We start from the raw sequence: 21,112 nt of genomic DNA, 5'->3' as shown, positions 1-21,112 counted from the left end.
TTATGGCTCAGTCTAATCTGTTGTCGACCATACAGCTAGCGTGGATGGTATGAGCTGTTGTATCCAGTAATCACACTCACGTCTCCAGAGTAAGCCCAGTCAATCCTCTTTATTATCTGCTGTTTACAACCTAATTGCCTTCAAGTACGGCACAATGCGTTGGCAGTACCTGACCTGTGACGACTGTTACTGGTATTCAGGTCGTCCACTTTCCCATTTCAGCGTGATATCTGACACCGGCTGACAGATTCTGTTGCCAAAGAATACAGTTTTGTCTGGTGTTTGTCATTATTCAATATTTCACCGAAGAAAATTGACAAAGAAGACGTTTCCATGTCTTGTAAAAAGATATTTTTAAAAGTATTTAAGTTGAAACTTGATGTTCTTTAGTTGACTTTGAGTTTATTTTGTGGTATTGTATTTATATAATTGACAGTAGAGCAGGGCTACCAGCCTAATCTTCAACCACTGTGAAGCCCAGCATGACCTTTCAGTAGCCAGACTTACACTTACTGGAAAGATTAACATCAGATATTTAACAGCAAATTACAGTTACTGGGATAAAAACAACGGGATTTGATGTTCTGTTATGATATTACGTGTTGGCCTTGACTGGTGGTTAGTGACACTGGCTGGCTCTACCTTCGCAGGAGCAAAGTCAAAGGGCCATAAAGGGGTGTTTGCTGGGAAAACTCCCTCCTTCCTGCTTCAGAGACATTTGAGGAAAAGAGCCCTCTGCAGCAGCAGCAGGGGCTTCTGTCACAGAAACAATTGTTCTCAGGTAAGAGTCGACACCATAGATACATATCAGTTGCTAATCTGTGATTAAATCTTACTGTTTCCAAAGAGGTAGCTTGATTATGTTGTATATGTTTTTTCAGTATGACTTTTCCATTGTGATTCAATACAAAAGTGTCTTAAAAGAGAAAGTCATTGATGTCACAGTAAGACTGATTTTGTTTTATAATGCACTTTAATGTTTAAAGGCACAAGCTTTTGCACATACGACTGCATTAAGGGCTTCTGTAACATTAAAATGTTTCCCTTTCAAGATCTTCATCTGATTTACAGTATGTTGCTATTTTAAATATAAAGTTGAGGCATGGTCGACGATATTAAAGCCAACTGAGGTTTACTGAGTAGACCTAACTGATCGTAATATTGGTTTGGTAGCAAGTATTTGTAATTCGAGTTACTGTGACTGAGCTGAACCTGAGTAAAGGTCATTTTTTGTCGTTTTGTCTACAGACTTAATCCACGTTGCTGCTATGCTGCATTTGAGTAAGGTAAGAATGAGTATCACTGTAATGTACACATAATTCTAAAATTCATGAGATAGTTATCTTGAGGACTGCTGTTTTGTCATGGCATTCTGGCACATTACAACTTTTGGTTTCCCCAACCAGGGGGATTTTGTGTGGGTGGACAGTGATGGGGTGCCAATCGGGGCAGAGGTCAAGGTTACAGACACCGGGCAGCTTAAGCTGATCGACGATGAAGGAAAGGTACGAAACCCCTCGAAAGCTTGCTTCTCTCCCGCACAGGACAATGAGTGTAAGCCTTCTATATAACGCCAGCTCTTTCCTAACATACACACAGACGCACAAGATCGACAAGAAGACGGAGGGCACCATCCGTCCCATGCACCCCACCTCTGTGCAGGGTGTGGATGACATGATAAGGCTTGGTGATCTTAATGAGGCAGGGCTCCTCAGGAACCTCCTGGTGCGACACAAAGAAGGCATCATCTATGTAGGTTTCTATTCACTCTGAACCACCTAGTTTTATGATGTCCATAACCTGCTGTGGAAACGCTTACTCGTCTGTGCCTTCCCCTGCTGTGAATGGCTTTCCATCTTAGACTTTGCCCTGTAGTTTATCACAGTGCTGTTTGTCTCCATAGAGACGAATGAGCCTCTGTTGAAAGAGAATGTCCCAGTGTTTCTATGTCACCGCATCAAAGCTCAACAGTGTTTGTTCAATTATGAATGAGGCCATTTTGTTTTATATGAATACTACTGCTAAGTGCTTGGGGCAAAATATTCCCACTTGATATTCATATTATAAACCGCAGCGTTTAACACGGCTTTTAATGAATATAACGCTCCCATGAAATGTTTTAATCCAATGAATCATATATAGAACATCTCACACATTGCAGCCATGAGCAAACAGGGGGTCATTGGGGTCACTGGCTTCACAATGTGCTTACACCATAATAACTTGTTTATGCTCATGTACACGCACACAATCATGAACTGTGCTACTGTGTGATAGTTAAAATCCCTCTCTGTTTTAAGACATACACAGGCTCCATTCTGGTTGCAGTCAACCCTTACCAGCTGCTGCCCCTCTACACCACTGAGTATGTGCACATGTACACAGATCGACGGCTGGGTGAACTGCCGCCGCACGTCTTTGCCATCGCCGACAGCTGTTTTTTCAACATGCGCCGCAACCAAAAGAGCCAATGCTGTGTCATCAGGTCTGCTTTTGTCTAAGTATAAGGGACTGAGAATGATTCCAGTAATTGAAACCTTTATTTATACAGGGGAAACCCCTGTTTACAGTGATATACAAGTAATAAGTGTAACAAGTGATAGCACAAAGACAACATTATTATGCTGAAAGTAAATTGACAGAAAATTAATCTACTAACATACAACTATTTTGATAAGCAATTATTTGCACAAATCACCTTTTTAAAGAATGACACAATGACAATTTTTTCTTCATGCAACTCAAAATGCATTTTCTCTATACATGTTTATTTCTTTGGTTTCTCCACCAGTGGAGAGTCAGGAGCAGGGAAAACTGAGAGCACCAAGCTCATGCTGCAGTTCTTGGCTGCAGTGAGTGGCCAGCACTCCTGGATCGAGCAGCAAATTCTTGAAGCAAACCCCATCTTGGAGGGTACAAGCAAAACACCAACATCAAGTTATATAAGACAGTCTTCACAATCTGAATACAATTTTTTTTTTTTACTTGATCTGCTTTGATAAAATATACTTTTTCTTCTCAGCCTTTGGTAATGCCAAAACAGTTCGAAATGATAACTCCAGTCGTTTTGGGAAGTACATCGACATCAACTTCACCAAGGGTGGGGCCATTGAGGGGGCTCGCGTTGAGCAGTACCTGCTGGAGAAGTCCAGAGTTTGTCGTCAGGTGGGAACATTGATCGGCTGAATATTTGCAAGAGTAGTAACGTGGTGCAAGTCAAATGTTCTTGTGGTAAAGAATATGTGCTTTCATGTGCAGGCGCCTGAGGAAAGAAACTACCACATCTTTTACTACATGCTGATGGGCATGCCAGCTGAGCAGAAAAAGATTCTTTCCCTTGCGAGCGCTGCTGAGTACAACTATCTGACCATGGTACTGAAGTCATTTGAAAAGTTGTGAAATTTGAGTAAAACACTGTCTTTATTGATGGATTTTGAAGATAAATGCATGAGTGTGAATCACAGATAACCAGATAAGAGTTCACATTTAGTATGTGATTATCACCAGGGTAACTGCACCAGCTGTGAAGGACGTGATGATGTGAAGGAATACGCCCACTTCCGTTCAGCTCTGAAGATCCTCATGTTCACAGAAAATGACTCCTGGGAAATCTCCAAACTGCTCGCTGCTATCCTTCACCTGGGCAATGTGGACTTTGAGAGTAAGGACAGCACCATGCAATTGGACGTGTGTATAAAACAGTTGCATCTTTTGAGCTTCTGAACATATTTTTCTTGCATATGTCCAGGCACCATAGTAAATAACCTAGAGGCCTGCAACATCAACACATCATCCCATTTCAACATGGCATGCCAACTTTTGGAGGTATGTATGGTTTCTTTTTTTCATATAAAAGGAGCTGAGATGACCTTGTCTGATTGCGTGTGTCCTGTTACCTCAGGTGGCTCCCAAAGCGCTGGAGAAGTGTCTGACTAAGCGTTCCTTCATGACAGCCAGAGAGAGTGTGACCAAAGCTCTGACCTCAGTCCAGGCCGTGGATGGCCGGGACGCCTTTGTCAAGGTAACATCAGTCACACTTTGAGTTTTTTGAAGGTAAAAATGTATATCAGACATTAATGCAGCTCATTTTGTAGCAGCACTGCTAGATCCCACCAAATCCTACACACAGCACCTTTAACATGCTAAGGATACATGCTAATATTGGCATATAGTTGTGATGATGTATGTTAGCATTAAGCTCAAAGAGAAATGGAGGTTCTCTTTCTGACATCTTAAAATAAACTGAAGTGTTGAGAACAAGAGGAAATGTTGACGTGTCCTCTGTATTATTTGTCCAGGCTATCTATGGAAGACTTTTCCTTTGGGTCGTGGACAAAATCAACGCTGCCATATACAAACAACCTGAGGACCCCAAAGAGGTCCGACAGTCAATAGGCTTGCTGGACATCTTTGGCTTTGAGAACTTCAGCAAAAACAGGTTGGTGTTCACAACAACTCTCATGACATTAGAGGTTCATTGCAGCTGTTTTTAGACAAAGAGCAAGTTGTAAAGTTGACTAAAATCCTGTCTGTCTTTCCTCTCATGCTGTTGGGTTTGTTGAACTGTTGCAGCTTTGAGCAGCTGTGCATCAACTTTGCCAACGAGCAGTTGCAGCAGTTCTTCGTCAGGCATGTTTTCAAGCTGGAGCAGGATGAGTATGCCCGTGAAAACATTGTTTGGAAGCACATTGACTACCAAGACAACCAACACACTCTGGATGTATTGGCCAACAAATCTCTGAACATGCTGGCGCTTATTGATGAGGAGAGCAACTTCCCCAAGGTCTATATCCTCCTTGTACCTCACCTGATTCAGTTGTAACAAAGCAAAGCAGGTTTAAACTCGCTTCTTTTGTTTATTTTCAGGGCACAGACACCACCATGCTCCAAAAAATGAATCAGGTCCATGGGAAAGGGGGCATCTATATTCCCCCCAAGAACAACTATGAGACACAGTTTGGAATCAAGCATTTTGCTGGAGTGGTCCACTATGATTCACAAGGTACTTTTAAAACATTTAAAAGCAACGAAACCAGTGTTGTGAAAGTCTTCTGTGGTTTTCTTATTGTGTCCGTCTTGTTTTGAGGTTTCCTTGAGAAAAACCGTGACACCCTCAGCTCAGATCTGATCCAGCTGGTGGAGACCTCCACCAATAAACTCCTCAAACAGGCGTTTCATAATGACCTGTCTTGTACAATCAACATCAAGAATGTCAACCCCAAGCTGAACATCACCGCGGCCACCAGCAGCCTCCGGGTCAGTGCAGGCTTTATCTTCAGCATTAGACACAATCATTATGAAAATAAAAATATCATAATTGCATGCAATTACTTATTACATCATTGTTTTGTGTCTGACAGCAAGCTTCTGATGGCAAGAAGCGTATGCCAACTCTGACCTGGCAGTTCCGCCAGTCTCTGGATTCCCTGATGAAGACACTGACCGCGTGCCAGCCATATTTCATACGCTGCATTAAACCCAATGACTTCAAGAAGCCCATGGTGAGGAAAGACGGTTTATTCACTCAACCAAAATAAAAGTTATTTACATCTGTACCAAAAATGAATGGAACAATTTGGCGTAAGTAAATCACATTACATCCTTTTATGTCTCAGCTGTTTGACAGAGAGCTGTGCATGCGTCAGCTCCGGTACTCAGGTATGATGGAGACCATCAGGATCCGGAAAGCTGGATATCCTGTACGGTACACATTCGAAGAGTTCTTAGGTCGCTACCGCGTCCTTCTGAAAACGTCCCTCTGTGATCCCAAAAGAGTAAGCTGGAGGTTTTAACGGGATGATTGTGATCATGATGTCCTCACACCTTTTCTCATCTTCTCCTGCTGTGTTTGCATGATGATTATTTTGCTCTAACAGGAAAGCAAACAGAAATGCTCTGAAAGCATTTGTGAAACTGTGCTTACCGAAGAGGCCGACTGGAAGACCGGCAAGACAAAGATATTCCTCAAGGTGCTGCCTTACATTTGACTGTACAGTCTGGTGTTAGCTGTGGATGTGTGTGGAAGCATACAATAGCCCAAACATTTTTTATCTTATAAGCAAATGAATACCAATATAATATAATATTCTGAAATTGAACCCCTGCTGAATACCCATTGAAATTCCTGTTAATAATTCACTTTGTAAATCATCTGTTTGAATATGTGTGGTCTTAGTTTCTCTCTTAGAAATTTCCAGTAAGTAAATTAATTCAAAGGTAATTTTTAGGGCTCACAAATAGAAAACTGAAGTGTCCACTATTCAAATTTAATTTGAGCAACTTAACTGTAGCCATGCAGCGCCACTTGAAAGCTCACTGTTTGGTTAATTTTCACAGTTAAGTATTCAGTGGCTCATAATATATCAATTGGAAGTGAGTATTTCCACTAAAACAGACAAACAAAAAAGAACTTGCTACTGTTTTCTCTCAGGACTGCCATGACACCATGCTGGAAGTGGAGCGAATGAAAGAACTAAATGCGAAAGCACTTACAATCCAGAAAGTCCTGAGAGGCTACAAATACAGGTATGAGACAATAGCTGTAAAATTATTATTATTATTATTATTTTGCACATGTGACTTGCAACTTATGTCTGTATGATTCATGCCCTCTAAAGGAGACAATTCCTGAGGAAAAAGGCAGCCGCTCTTGTTATTCAGAAAAACTGGAGAGGACACAAAGGCAGAAAGCTGTACAGAGTGGTCAGTCACTATATATACCATATATCAGTGTTTCTTCCAATGTGAAAATACAGGCCTGACATGAAATAAACCCCTTCAACTGTGTTCTTATTATAGGTCCAGCACGGCTTTGCCAGGCTGCAGGCACAGGCTCGTTCGCGGCAGCTCCACTTCCAGTATAAGAAGAAGAGGGAGGCGGCCTTCGTCCTGCAGGCCCAAGTCAGAGGATACCTGGCCAGGAAGGAATGGAAGCGAAAGAGAGATGCTGTGATCCTCCTGCAGGCACAGACCAGGGGTGTGCTGGCAAGAAAAGCTCTCAAAAGGATGAAAAGAGATGTAAGTTCAACTAAAAGAGCTCTGAGGGACCCTGTCTGGGTGATAATTGTAAAAGAAGTCTCTGCTGGTTTTATCTTTACAGCAATGGCTGTCTAACTACCCCCACGTCATATCAGATCATGTTTATACGTTTAGCCAGTTGAAATAACTGTTACTTTTTTACAGTATTTCAACCATTTACCAGTGACTTATTCAGTACAAATTATTTCACCTCTCTATGAATTACTTTTAGCTAACTATTTCAAATATGGTGATCTTCTTGTGTGTTGTGTTCTTTCAGATGTACCTCTCGGCTAAGCAAAAAGAAGAAGAACAGCGGGCCATTTTGGAGAGGCAGAAACACTTGGAGGAAGTGCTGAGGCAGAAGAAAGAAATGGATGCCAAAGCTAAGACAGAATCCATCACAGACCAGGAGATGGTGGACAGCATCTTCGACTTCCTGCCCATTGTGGTTGGAGGGCAGGAGGGGAAAGCACCTGTGGGATTTGAGGTTCGGCAACCAAATGTTTTGCACATTTTATAATCCTTTTAGAGCCAGTGACTCCATGTCTTTATCTGTTTTCAGAATATCGAGGAGAAAAGGACAGTTATTGAGGAGATAGACATCGACGAATTCCCCATCGAGGAAGATCTTCACAAAGAAGACCACGATGACCTGGATGAGTACTCTTTCTCCAAATTTGCCTCCATGTACTTCCAGGGTGCAGCTACCCCCACCCACATCCGCCAGAGGCTTCGGCAGCCCTTGCTCTACCATGAAGATGAAGGAGATGTTCTGGTGCTTCTCTTAGACCACTTTAATACATCCTTTCATTTGTCTTTACATGATGAATCTTTGCTAATTTCATTAACATACCATGTTGTTCCTGTTATGTTATCATCAGGCCTCACTGACAGTGTGGTGGATCATCCTGAGGTTCATGGGAGACCTCCCTGAGCCAAAGAAGCAGGTCCAGGCCCAGGTCCAGGGAACCTCCGCACAGGATCGCTTTCTGCCACAGGACCTGATATCCAGAAAGGACAGACGTCTCAGCCACATGGTTGGCCTGGATCAGGTAAATATCCTCACAAAGCAAGGACTTGATGAATTGGGCCTAATTTTGTAGACCAACATGAATTCATCATAGATTTTAAAATATAATTTCTGACTGTTTCAGAGGGTGCTAAGGAATAAAAAAGAAAGGAAGCCTTCCACAGTACCCGAGGAGCCAACACCAAACAAAAGGGGCTCCATTTTCACAGACCTTCTGACAAGAAACAGGAAGGCTTCGGCTGTGCCCAGTGAGACTGCTCAAAACCCTAAGGTGTACACTGTGCCAGAAGGGACCCCTCGGGCAAGGAAGGGATCCACGTTCACTGACCTGCTGACCAGAAACAGAAAAGCGTCCACTATTCAGGAAAATGGAATCCCAAAATCCACTTCAAGCTTCAGGAAACCTTCGATCATCATGGAGGAGGTGAGGTGTAAAATATGTTGACCTAGTGTTGCTGTGAAATCCTTTTTTTTTTTAACATATTAATGGGAATTTCATGTTTTTTCTTCCAGTCGGATGATATGACTGAAGTTTCCAAGCCTCCAACCCTGCAGACCGTGAAGGAGGACAGTGACGTTATGACTGGAGAAGGACCCACCCTGGACCGGCCGCTGACGTCTCTCGAAAAACTCCATATCATTGTGGGATATGCCATTGTCAGACGTGACCTTCGGTAACAAAAGCTTGGTTTAAAAATCACACACAACTAAGTATCTTTTTTTATTCTCTGCTAATACAGTGTTTGTCTGTTGTCTGTGCAGGGATGAGATTTACTGTCAGATCTGCAAGCAGCTTCAGGACAACAACAATCGCAACAGCTACTTCCGCGGTTGGATCCTATTGTCCCTCTGTCTGGGCATTTTCCCTCCCAGTGAGCGCTTCAAAAGGGTGAGTACAACAGGTGTATTGGCTGCTTCAGTCTGCCAAATACTCTGATGTTTTTTCTCATCTTTTTGAATCTTCTGCCTTGGCAGTACCTGCAAAGTTTCATCCGTTTCGCACCAGGAGGCTACCCTTCCTACTGTGCTGAGAGGCTGCGACGCACAGCAATGAACGGAGTGCGAGGGGAGCCTCCAGCCTGGCTGGAGCTGCAGGTACTGACACTGATAAAATGCTCCTGCAAATATTTCAAACTGATTCAGGTGCATTGTCACTTTAGTAATAAATAGATAGTTCACATTCAACAGTCAACAGTATTCATAGTGACTATAATCTAGTTCCATTGAAACTGTTGACAGTAAGGCTTGTGGATTATGCAGAATATAGGGTATTGTTTTGGGGAAAATAAATATGTTTTTTTTGTAAAGGGTTTTGTAAATAATAATAAATAAATTCTACTGACCTTAATTGTATTGAAATGGCAGCAGAAAACTCAGAGACACATATTTCAAAACCTGTACACATTAAACCCACATTGTCTGTATGGCAACTGTGAACCTGTTTGAATGTACATGCACAGTGGTCCTCAATACTGTTTAATCAACATGGTCTTTTTTTTTTCTGTGACAGGCAACCAAGACAAAAAAGCCAATGATTGTGTCTGTGATGATGTTGGATGGACGCTCCATTAACCTGCCTGTTGACTCAGCAACTACCTCCAAAGAGATCTGCCAACTCATCTCTAACAAAGTCAAACTCAAAGACACCTTCGGCTTTTCTGTCTATGTCGCCTTGTATGAAAAGGTACGCAGTCACATCCGCTCAGTGTATATGCTCCTATACTAATGTAGCAGGGGACTAGATCTGTTTTTAACTGGTTATGAAAGAGTATAAACTTAATACTGATGCCTCTATATGACCTACATAAACAAACAAGACAGCGAGAAGATTGAATATTTATATATAGTTATTTTTTAATGCCTGGATCCGGGTTGGATTAGGGTTTAAATTTTAAATGAGGATGATTATGAGGAGGTGTTCAGGTTTGCCTAACTATACTCGCTAAAACCAATAAATAAATTATAAAAAAAAATGTAGTGCAGATTGCTGTTGCAATGTAAGTGGATTATTATTTCAATCTTCAAACACCGTGATTCAACAGAAAGTAAGTTTCTGAGCTTTTCTGCACTCTAGTGAGGTGTTCCAAATGATTTCCAGTTTATACCCAATTTTTGTTTGTTTTGACATAAGGACTATAAAAGGATTTCATTTGCTAAAGAAGTACTGACATTTTGGACACAAAATTATTATTATTATTATCATTAATGAGGCTTTTCAAATGTGCAGAGAATGAGAAGAAATACAGTTTAAATGTATTTTCACACAGGGAAAACTGCACTGTCACACCTTTTTAGGACTTTATATTAAGAAACAATCTGTTGTCATATCTTCAGAAGTGGTCTTACTGTTTTAGTAATTCTTCAGATATCCACAACTTCAAATGTTGGCCTGTCTTGTAGGTGTGGGCTCTGGGCAGCGGCCGGGAGCATGTGATGGATGCCATCTCCCAGTGTGAGCAGGAAGTAAAGAGGAGGGGAGGGCAGGAACAGCACGCTCCCTGGCGTCTCTTCTTCCGCAAGGAGATCTTCTCCCCATGGCACAACTGCAAAGAGGACAATATCAGCACAGACCTGATCTACAAACAGGTCATCCACGGTCTGAAGTTTGGAGAGTATCAGAGTGAAAAGGTGAGCTTTTATTTGGTGGATTATCTTACAAAGCTCCTGCCTTATTCTCAGATACAAATATGACTTATTTTTTCCCCCACATTTCACTTTCACAGGAGGACGATTATGTTCAGCTTGCTGCTAAACATCTTTACATCCAGCACGGCTCAGACAGCAGTCCAGAACATGTGAAGGACACTGTTCAGGACTGCATCAGCATCTCTCAGCTGGAGGCCAAGTCAGAGGCCAAATGGGTGCAGATGGTCAGCACTGCTCATGCTCAGGTCGGTCACACCCACAAATCAGAAGGTGCAGCGTGAACATAACTGGACAGAAAAAAAGGCTCTGCAGCGGCCTTGAGTAGATCTAATGTTTGTCTGTTTTTCTTCAACCACACCAGGGTCCGTATTTGAGTTCAAGACAAAAGGCAGATTCAGTGAAGGCAGAGATGGTCGACTATGCCAGAGAGAAGTGGCCCATGTTCTTCTCTAGGTTCTTTGAAGTTGTGAAAGTGTCAGGTAGGTAAAGAATGTGTCTAGCCTCACTGTTTTTATGTCTTTAAATCATTTATAGTTTGACAAATCATCATGATTGTATTAATTTAGATGTGTTAAGCAACTTTAATTACAGTGTTATGATAATCTATAAGGCTGTTAATACCTATAGACAGCTCTTTTGCTGATTATCAGATCAGCATTAGAAACCTTTAAAACAACTTGTGAGGGCATCATGCACTCCATTATTATAAATAAACCAATAGTTTCTTGGCTTGACAGGATGAAGATTAGTACCTTTACAGGAATGTATTACTTTAGATTGAATGGAAGAGGCCCAGAGTGTCTTGTAGTATGAGCTATATCTGGATATATATTCACTAGTATACTGTGTCTCTGTCATAGAAACACACGTACAGTATTAGTACAGTATCAGACTTACTGTTGAGACTTGCATCCAAGGTGCATATTTTTCTTCCTCAAATGTTTAAAATCAGAAGTTTACAGCAACAAACAGACAAACATAAAGCTGTTTCTATTTGTGATAGATGGCCAAAAAAGTTCTAAAGTGATTAAAAACCAATTCAGGATCTGTCAGAATGCCACATAGATTTTTATTTATTTTATTCATTTTTATCTTGAGGTTATCACGGCAGAACACAAAACATGAATAAAACAAACATTTCTTTTCTCTTTTCTCAGGAATATCGAGACTCACACTTTAATAATCTGCTGTGAAGCAGTTTTTTAACTAGCCCCTTTTTGAGCAATTAGCTGTTTCTGCTTGTTGTATCTATGTCAGATTGGAATATACAATGCTATTTATAGATGCACTATACCACTGGGGTTAAGATGCGAGCGGAGTAGTTGATTAAGAGTGAATAACTGGGCCAGGAACAACAGTTCTTCTTGGATTTAAGATTTTGGCTTGTGAACAACCAATGTGCAGTAAGGATGAGCTCTGACTCACTGAGCATTATCCTAAACAGATCCAATTTCTTTTGTTACGGTGTGTAACTGCCTAATTGACAACATGCTGGTAGATAAAAGTAATTATACAGACTTCCACAACACGATTCCTCAATACAACAACTCTAATGGAGTCTCCTGGTGAGCAGTTTATAGCTGTTTATGCTTCATTTCAACCAAATAAAAGACAGTGTGTTATATCTGAGGTCATGACCTCCTGTCGGAAGTATTGGACAAACCATCAAATCAGATTATATTTCCTCTTACATAAACGTCAGCATCTCACATTTGTTACAAGTGCACATTCCTCAAATAACGTGCCACGTGGCCTTTCTTATCTTATCTTACTCCCCATTTTATAAAGGGACATGGTGCTGAAATCTCTAACTGTGATAATAAATTAATTGTTTGTTATTTATTAACAAAAATCCATGCGTCATACTTCTCCAATGTGAGGACAAAACGAGACATTTGAGGACATCACTAAGGTGTCTGGCATCTTATAATGGGCATTTTCCGAAATTGTATAGACTAATTGATAAATCAAAAAAACAACTGATGATTTAATTATGAAAGTCATAAAAATACACTCTACATATACACACTTTTTCCTCCAGGGTGGCTGAAATGATTCACGTACAAAGTGCAAGCTGGACATCTCATAATTTTCATCTTATCTCCCATGAGTCATGATTTGTTGGCCTTGTTCCTTCTATGTTTTCTTACTTCTTAGGTCCTCCACTGCCAAAGAGCAAGTTCATTGTGGCCATAAACTGGACTGGTATCACCTTCCTGGATGAGAGAGAGAAGAGGCTGCTGGAACTCTCCTTCCCTGAAGTCACTGGAGTCAACACCACACGGTAGGTACAGAATCAGAGGCGGAGGAAGCAGCGTAGTGAAGTACTAAAACGGTGTGGTGTTATACGTGTTATGGTTCTGCTTTGATGTCCGTCCAGGGAGGGTAAAGCTTCCGGCCAGGTGGTGAGCCTGCTGACGCTGAAAGGAGACTTCACCCTGAGTGGAGGCACAACTGAGGACATGGCAGAGCTGATCACAATGTTCCTCAGCGGACTGACGGAGAGGTCTCAGTATGCTGTGACCCTGAAGGAAGCCGACAGGCAAGGTCAGATGACTGATTTTTCGCTCTTATACTGTCACACTGGAAGCTTTTAGAGTGATTTCTGCTAATTGCTAACTGAGTTGTTTTCCATCCCTCTTCAGATGACCCCACATTACTCAGCTTCAAGAAAGGAGAGCTCATTATAATAATCAAAGATGATGAGTTTTCTCAGCAACGTGGCTGGATAAAGGGAGAAAATGAGCGCACAAAACAAATAGGAGCCGTCCCAATGGATGCCATAGTAATCCTGCCAACGCTCAGCAAACCCACCAATGCAGTCATGGTACAGAGATTTCAATGAAACATCCTTCTCAGATGAGTTACCTACCCAGAATGTATGGAGCGGTAATGGCATTGCATGTTTCTTCATTTCAGAGCCTCCTCAACTTGTCTCCAAACCAGAGGAAGAACATCATACAGGCAAACCAGAAAGAAACAGGAACAGTGGAGAGATTAGCTCCTGCCACTCTGAAAGAATTCTCCCTCGAGTACTTCAGGTATCTAGAAATGTCCTCTATTTGACTACTTCTATATGTTTCTTCACATGAACAGTAGTGACAGCAGGAACACCCATCTCGTTTCCTTGATCCTACAGGCAGCCCACTAAGGATGTGAACCGCCAGGTGATGTCCAGGAACGCTGCTCCTGAGAGGCTGTGGGCTAACTCCAGAGAGCCAATCAGACAGCCCCTCCTCAAGAAACTGGTGGGCAACCCAGACCTCAGCCACAAAGCCTGTCTGGCCTTCACTGATATCCTTCACACATCAGAGTTATATCAAAAAGTAGCATTTTTTCCTGTACCTTGTACTGGTGAACCTTTTAGTACAGGTCGAATATGCCAGAAGTTAGAAGAGCATTTCTATAGAAGCCTAGTGATAATGTTTGGTTTTACCTGTGGTGGGTATCAGGCTGTTTTGTCATACATTTGCTGAACTCACAGGTAACACCATTCTCTGAACTTGACCTGATGTACCTTTAAAGTGTCCTTAAATCCTAACCTTGCCCAAGCAAGAAACAGATACTCAGCTGCTTAATCAGGCCATACAAAGTATATAATATATTATTTGGTTCTACTGGTCTTAAAAAACAAAAATCCCCTGGTATAGAAACCTTTTTCATGTTTCTTGCCCCTAATGCAGTGCCTAAATTGGACCCAAAAAACTTCAGTGTTAAGCTAGCTATGGGTTTACACAGAGACGCAGTTACGCTGGTGTTTTTTTGTTTTCCCACATGTATCCTGCTCAAACCTTCTCTGCCTCTGATTGGCGTTGACCCTGACATTTATTTCTAACCCTAACTATCTTACTCTTAATGCCTTAACCTAACCAACCAAACCAACGAAGCCAACAAACACTAGCCAACGAGAGGCCGAGCGGGGCGGTTCTTTGCACAATCCCAGGTTATGCAGGTGGTTAAGGGTGTGTACCTAAACTCACCAGGAGGCGGCGGTACTCAATAAGAAATAAAGGTGCTTAAAAAATCAGATGTGCCAATATTGGTGAATACTGGTCTATTTCAGTGTACAGTGTACTAGTACAGGTGTGTCTACTGGGTCATCTGGTGGATCAGTAAATGGTGTCTTGTAGAGTTTGGCTCACAGCACAGAGAAGGCTCAACTGTGTGTTCCAGCGTCCCAGAACAACCTGCCAACACTCAATACACACACAGCAAGCTATCACTGTTGGGCTAACACCAGTCTTTGAGACACGTCCTGTCCTAGAAAGAGGCTTCTCCATAGCCAATGTAGCCTACGTCAGCAAACACGTTAGCCAGTGACTAAACTTACGTGGCCATGAACCCGTCAAAGACACAATCAAGCTTTTCTTTTTCAAACTTTATGAAACCAGGATGGTTATTCCTCCTTGACTGTTGTGTACCTATCCTGAAATATATGGGAGATTACCCCACCAAGCAGATGCAGAGTGCCCTTGAGCTCACAGACCAGATCTTTGGCCCCGCCACTAAAAATGAGGTGGTCAGGGATGAGATCTATTGCCAGATCATGAAGCAGATGACCAACAATAACAACCGGTACGTCTAAAAATTTAAAAATCACTTTGATAGAGTCTTTGTCAATCGCTGCTGTTACTCATGATATAAGTAAATACAGCTCCCTTTTCTCTATTGGTTTATTAATTTCTATTAATGAGGAATTAAAATGATAATAAGGAAGTTAATCAAAAGAAACCATCTAATTCTGTTACTATACTGATACATTGTTTTATTGTTGTAGATAATAAAGTGCTGCAACAATTAGTTGATCAATTATTGGCATCGTATCTTAAATAATGTCAATATTCTCTGGTTCCAGCTTCTCCAATAAGAAGATTTGGGGCTTTTCTCTGTTTTATATCATAGTAAACTGAACATCTTTAGGTTTTGGACTGTTTGTAAGACCAAAGAGAACTTCTTTTGTATCATATTATTTATTATTTATCATATTTTATATGTCAGATGGTTTGTTTGGCTCTGGTAGTTGCAGCCCTAGCCAATTTTAAAAAGATGAAACCAAGATTTTAAATTCAATCAAAACCTGTTGGGTGAATTGAAGTGGCTAGAACTGTTATTCCCTTGTGTGTTTTTCTTTATTTAGACAGCAGAACAGATTTGAATACAGACTCCTTTTCATCATATGCTTCATAGCGTCTTACATATATTTTTTTGTTGTTGCCCTGTCCACCACCTAGGTTCAGCATCGAGCAAGGCTGGCAGCTGATGTGGCTCTGCTGCGGCCTGTTTCCTCCCAGCCAGTCCCTTCTGAAGCACACTCAGAGATTTCTGGAGTCGCGCCGCAGAGAGCCCCTCGCCTCCGACTGTCTGCAGCGGCTGCAGAGCTCACTGAGGTTAGCCCAGCATGCTGTATTTTACGTCACCAGCACACAGCACTGTGTTTCCCTGTGTTTCTAAAGACGGGTGTGTGTGACAAAGAGTGTGTGATGGCAACTCCTGCTCCTCCCTGATTTTGTGATAACATTTAGAGAGTGTGTGCGAACAGCGACAGTGATCATTTGTAGAGCAGCTAACGTTGCTTGTAGAAAAGTGCAGGGCAGTTGCAACACTCCACCTCAGCCACCCCCTCATGACATGACACCACAACTAGTGTAGTGAGAAAAGGAAATGTCAAGCCTGTGCTGCCTTTGGGTATTAAATCTCTCATGATGTAAAAGCTGTCTAAAAGGAAACTAATATAACTGAGGTGTATGGACTTCTTATTCTAGATTTGTTGAGGGCAGGTTATGCTGTTTGAGGTAGACATTGCTTGCAGAGATACTTACACTGAACTCTTTGAAAAAATGTGTTGCATCACCTTCACAGTGACTTGACCACACTCACATTTGTAAGGCGTCCTCTATAAATACATGTACATTCAGTATAATTAACACAGTACCAACAGGCCTTAAGAGACATATTTCTGATCAGCACAATGGGTACATGGTGTAGCTTTCTGGTTTAAACTTGTAGTGATAGAGTGTGCGCTGTTTTCTTTATCTCCAGTGAATCTGTGGCTTAGTGTCAAAATGATAAAGAAAATGTTGTTAAAAAAATAAAAAGATAAATAAAAAACATGACTAAGATTTCACTGTCTTTGTGTAGGATGGAGCCCAGGAAGCTCCCTCCACACCAGGTTGAGGTAGAAGCCATCCAACAGAACAGCACCCAGATCTTCCACAAAATCCACTTCCCCAACGACACAGACGAGGTACGAACACTGACCTCTTGTATTTTTAAAGGTTCAGAAAAAAAGAAAAAATATTCCTGCAGTAATGCAAGTGATCCAGTGATTCCTCTCTCATCCCTCTTCAGGTATTTGAGATCGCGACGAGCACCAGGATCAAGGATCTCATCCAGAACATTACCAACAAGCTCAGTCTGGCTTCAGCAGACGGCTTCAGCATTTTTGTCAAAACACATGACAAGGTTTATTTGATCGTTCTCAACATTAACATTATTGAACATTATATTTTGACTTAGAATTTGACCCTCTCATGAACTTCCACTCCACTGGTTGTAAAAGAAAGTCTGCGTTTATTTCAGGTTCTCAGTTTGAACGACACAGACTACTTCTTTGACAGTCTGAGACAAATCACCGACTGGTCCAAGAAAGCCAAGAGGATCAAAGACGGTAACAAAAAAATATTATCTGACTGGACTGCCTCTGCAATCGAACTTTTAATGTGTTTTTGTATTTACTCTTGTGTGTGTGTGTGTGTGTGTGTGTGTGTGTGTGTGTGTGTGTGTGTGTGTGTGTGTGTGTGTGTGTGTGTGCTGCAGGTGGCCCAGTTAACATGCCCTATCTTGTGTTCTTCATGAGGAAGTTGTGGTTCAATGTGGTCCCTGGCAGAGACACAGAGGCTGATCTTATCTTTCATTTCCCTCAGGTACATTTGAATGATGCAACTCGGCCACCATCACATTTTCCATGCTGATTAGTTGTTTGGCATGGTATAAAAGCCACACCTTTCCACATCTTTGTTAACATAATCCTACTGGACATATAGATGAGATAGAATACAAACTACTTCCAAGACTCATTCTAATTAAATTATGACCAGAAAAAATGTTGAAGATTAAGCTGTCTCCTAATGAACAATGTGGTCAGAAAGCCTAATAATAGACTTTGTAAAATATCTTTCTGTCCTCCAGGAACTACCGAAGTACCTGAGAGGCTATCATGTTTCCACCAAAGAGGAAATGGTCAACATTGCAGGTCTGCTCTTCAGGGTAAAGGTCAACAATGACAAGAGTCAGTTGGTCATGATTCCCAAGATGCTGAAGGAGCTGGTTCCCGCGGACCAACTGAAAGCCATGTCTGAAAATGACTGGAAGAAGGTATGAGGCTTAACTTTGTTTTCCTTATTATCAACACATCTCACGAAAGACCAAAACCAACAATACAACCGGACTACCAGCTGGGCTTTGTAGTTTTTAGTAAACATTACTCAAACTATAGAAGATAGTGCATTTGCTGGGGACTATTTTTAGAGGATTGCTAGCGCACTGTATAGCAAGAATTTACTGCACCAGAATGGTGTATGTGGGATTGATTCAACATGAACTACAGTTTTGTTCAATAAAAAGAGACTTCACTCAGTGCAACAGTGACTGTGTTTGATGGACAACAGTGGGGCTCTATGGCTCAGAGGAATAAGATATATCAAGCATTGGACACAGTTATGTGTTAGATGGATCCATTTATTTTTTTTTTTTATCTTTTCACAGGCTTTGTTAAAAATAAGAAAAGTATAGAGTAGAACCAGCCTTATCCTTTAAATTGCCCATATGAACAATATCACCATTATGCCAGTCCGTTGATCCCTATCTCAGTTCTCTGAGAATGTTGCCTGAGGGCCGTGGGGGTGTTTGAAAATCATTAACCTCATTAAAATGCTTTGAAATGCTTCTACAAAAGAAGATTGTTGTATCATACTGTGATATATGTTTTTTTTCAGAGTATTTCTGCCTCTTATAACAAACAAGCTGGTATGACCGTTGAAGAAACTAAGGTGGCCTTTCTGAAGGTGGTGTGTCGCTGGCCGACATTCGGCTGTGCGTTCTTTGAAGTGAAGGTATGGTCTGCAGTGAATGCAGCACAAACGCTACTTTATCTTCTATCTATAGTCCATTTGGTTGGGTGGGCGGGTGGCTTGTTTATCTGATGCTCTCACTCTGTGTCTCAGTACCTCACACCCTCTGTCACCATGGTACACTAACTGCACGTCTGCAGAAAGAAAATAGTTATGACTACAGTAAAGAAAAGTTTTCTCATTTGCCTTTATAACTTTCTTTTCAGCAAACATCAGAACAAAGTTTCCCAGATATTGTGCGAATAGCCATCAGCAAGCAAGGACTCACCATCATCCACCCTAAAACCAAGGTGAAGAAAACAAAAATCATCATTTACAGTATCACCTTTAAAATCCTGCTTCTATTTTGTTTTTTTTATCATTAACAATTATTTTCTCTTATAAAGGATGTGCTGGCAAATCATCCATTCAACCGCATCGCTAACTGGTGCAGTGGAAGCACCTACTTTCACATGACTGTCGGCAACTTAGTCAAGGGAAGCAAATTTCTGTGTGAAACTTCACTGGTAAGATCTGTCATTAGACACATGAGCTTTAAGTGTTAAAAAGTCGGTAAAGGTTTGTTATTTTCATTCCATTTCTTTACCTCTGTGTCTTCTTTTAAAAGGGTTACAAGATGGATGATCTTATAACCTCCTATGTCAACCTGTACCTCAGAGAGAGGAAGACAGGGCAGACCAGGAACGAGCGCTTCAACATCTGAGACTCATCAGCACGAGCGTGACACAGTAGTACATACACACACAAAGAAGCAGAGCAGGAATAGTTTAGTTTGATTTTTTTTTTTTTTAAGTGTAATCAACTTCATTTGTGCTCTGTGAATAAAAACACATTGATTTGTTGCAAAGAAAGTTGTTGTAGATTTCTCACATTTTATTTAAAGCGAATGTTTCTTTGGCATGTGTACAAGAAATCCTAAGAGAACTGGTGTTGTAGGTAAAACTAACACTGCACACATCATTTTTAGAGCCCTTAATTTACGAAGAGAAAATAGTCTAATAATACAAACGTGTATGACAAATTGTGAATAAATTATGCTTTTTCTAAATGCTTCTTCCTGTCAACCACCCAAGATTAATAAATGCAAAACAAATTTACAAGTTGATACAACTTCAATAAACACCACTATTAAATTTCTTTAATCTAATAACATTTGCTTTTGAAATACTTCCTTTCTGTATAAATGTCTAAAAATAGGGACCTGTCCAGCTTTTGAGTGCATCCATTAGGAATTTCCATTTGGGAAAAGGCTCCAAAAATATTCCATCTGCATCTGGTGAACATTATTACACAAATTCTTTTAGACATGTATAATACACAGGAAGCATTGTTTTACAGATTCATTAAAGTTTGATTTTATTTGTTTGCAGATATAAAAATTCACAAATCGTTATACACATTAGTAAACCTTGTTTTTATTTGTGTATCATGAATTTGTCACTACTATTGACACTATACTCTCCATTTTATTCTCTTTGTGTAAAAACATTAAAGGTTCCCTGTGGAGTTTGCAGTGCACTCTCCTTGTTAGATGCATGTTCTTCCTCATAATACACTTGAAAAGCTAATTGGTTGACATTAAATTTTTTTTAAATTGTTCGTGTTTACAAGCTTTGTGGCGTGTTTTTACCACCAACTGTCGATGACTGGAACAGAGTGAAACTGAAGACAAAATGTGAATTGCACAACAAGACGGTTATCCACTCGTCAAAACATTGCACCATAGCGCTATTGTCCAAAAAGTCCACAGGGTGCCTTTAAATATGCTCATCTTCAACTAATATTTTAGGGGTTAAAATGATTCCACTCATGAAAAAACATGTATTGTTTTTTTTTTCCTGCTAAAATTGTCAAATAAATAATTCTCACAGTGGAAGTGTGTTTGTGAGTGTAACTGTTCAAAATGTTGAGAGCATCTTATCTTCTATCAAAAACTCTGTCAGCAGCCGGGAGCTGCTCCCTCACAGCAGTAAAAAGAATGATATATTTATGATAGTGAGCACTTACACAAAGAAATGTTTTTGCATCAGGAACAAAAGCGGGGGGCGTCCCAATTAGCAGTTGGCAGTAGATTAACAGGGTAGTGATGTCAAAGCTTCTCCACAGTCGTGCACAGATAGTGGCTTCATTCAAGTCTACAGAATTCCATTTGCATATCGATGAAACAGAGAAGAGAAGGGGCCGATGTGTCTGACACACAGCTGTGATCTGCTTGTATGAAAGAAATATTATCCCCCCTCAGCCAGTGGGACCTCTCTCCACATCTGTCCGATGGCTATGTGACTGA

The 21,112-nt window shown here is 41.0% G+C and overlaps 1 protein-coding gene across 1 annotated transcript; it reads left to right on the top strand.

The window, feature by feature from the left end:
- Positions 1-704: 704 nt before the first annotated feature.
- Positions 705-20,701, top strand: LOC127350223 (unconventional myosin-VIIa). The gene is made up of 48 exons (XM_051376629.1): positions 705-781; positions 1,249-1,286; positions 1,407-1,505; positions 1,600-1,752; positions 2,301-2,485; positions 2,792-2,913; positions 3,023-3,165; positions 3,259-3,372; positions 3,508-3,661; positions 3,749-3,825; positions 3,902-4,021; positions 4,299-4,438; positions 4,573-4,783; positions 4,867-5,002; positions 5,087-5,256; positions 5,361-5,501; positions 5,616-5,774; positions 5,877-5,969; positions 6,431-6,525; positions 6,618-6,702; positions 6,799-7,017; positions 7,298-7,507; positions 7,583-7,795; positions 7,902-8,072; positions 8,175-8,474; positions 8,564-8,724; positions 8,813-8,939; positions 9,026-9,145; positions 9,561-9,734; positions 10,451-10,678; positions 10,774-10,941; positions 11,058-11,175; positions 12,854-12,980; positions 13,077-13,243; positions 13,342-13,523; positions 13,616-13,737; positions 13,836-13,990; positions 15,118-15,271; positions 15,928-16,083; positions 16,835-16,940; positions 17,045-17,158; positions 17,276-17,363; positions 17,513-17,619; positions 17,885-18,070; positions 18,691-18,807; positions 19,032-19,115; positions 19,212-19,331; positions 19,433-20,701. Exons 2-48 carry the CDS (start codon positions 1,269-1,271, stop codon positions 19,526-19,528), a joined length of 6,705 nt encoding a protein of 2,234 aa, XP_051232589.1. The 5' UTR covers positions 705-781; positions 1,249-1,268; the 3' UTR covers positions 19,529-20,701.
- Positions 20,702-21,112: the final 411 nt, after the last annotated feature.

This window comes from Dicentrarchus labrax, unplaced genomic scaffold (genome assembly GCF_905237075.1).
Source record: "Dicentrarchus labrax unplaced genomic scaffold, dlabrax2021, whole genome shotgun sequence".
Lineage (NCBI taxonomy): Eukaryota > Metazoa > Chordata > Actinopteri > Moronidae > Dicentrarchus > Dicentrarchus labrax.
This window is presented reverse-complemented; position numbering and strand designations above follow the sequence as displayed.

What these genes read in the sequence shown, in the direction of transcription:
- LOC127350223 (XM_051376629.1), top strand. An exon ending in CGGCCACCAGCAGCCTCCGG is followed by an intron (nt 5,257 to 5,360) that starts GTCAGTGCAGGC and finishes TGTGTCTGACAG; the next exon opens with CAAGCTTCTGATGGCAAGAA. An exon ending in GAGAGTATCAGAGTGAAAAG is followed by an intron (nt 10,679 to 10,773) that starts GTGAGCTTTTAT and finishes TCACTTTCACAG; the next exon opens with GAGGACGATTATGTTCAGCT.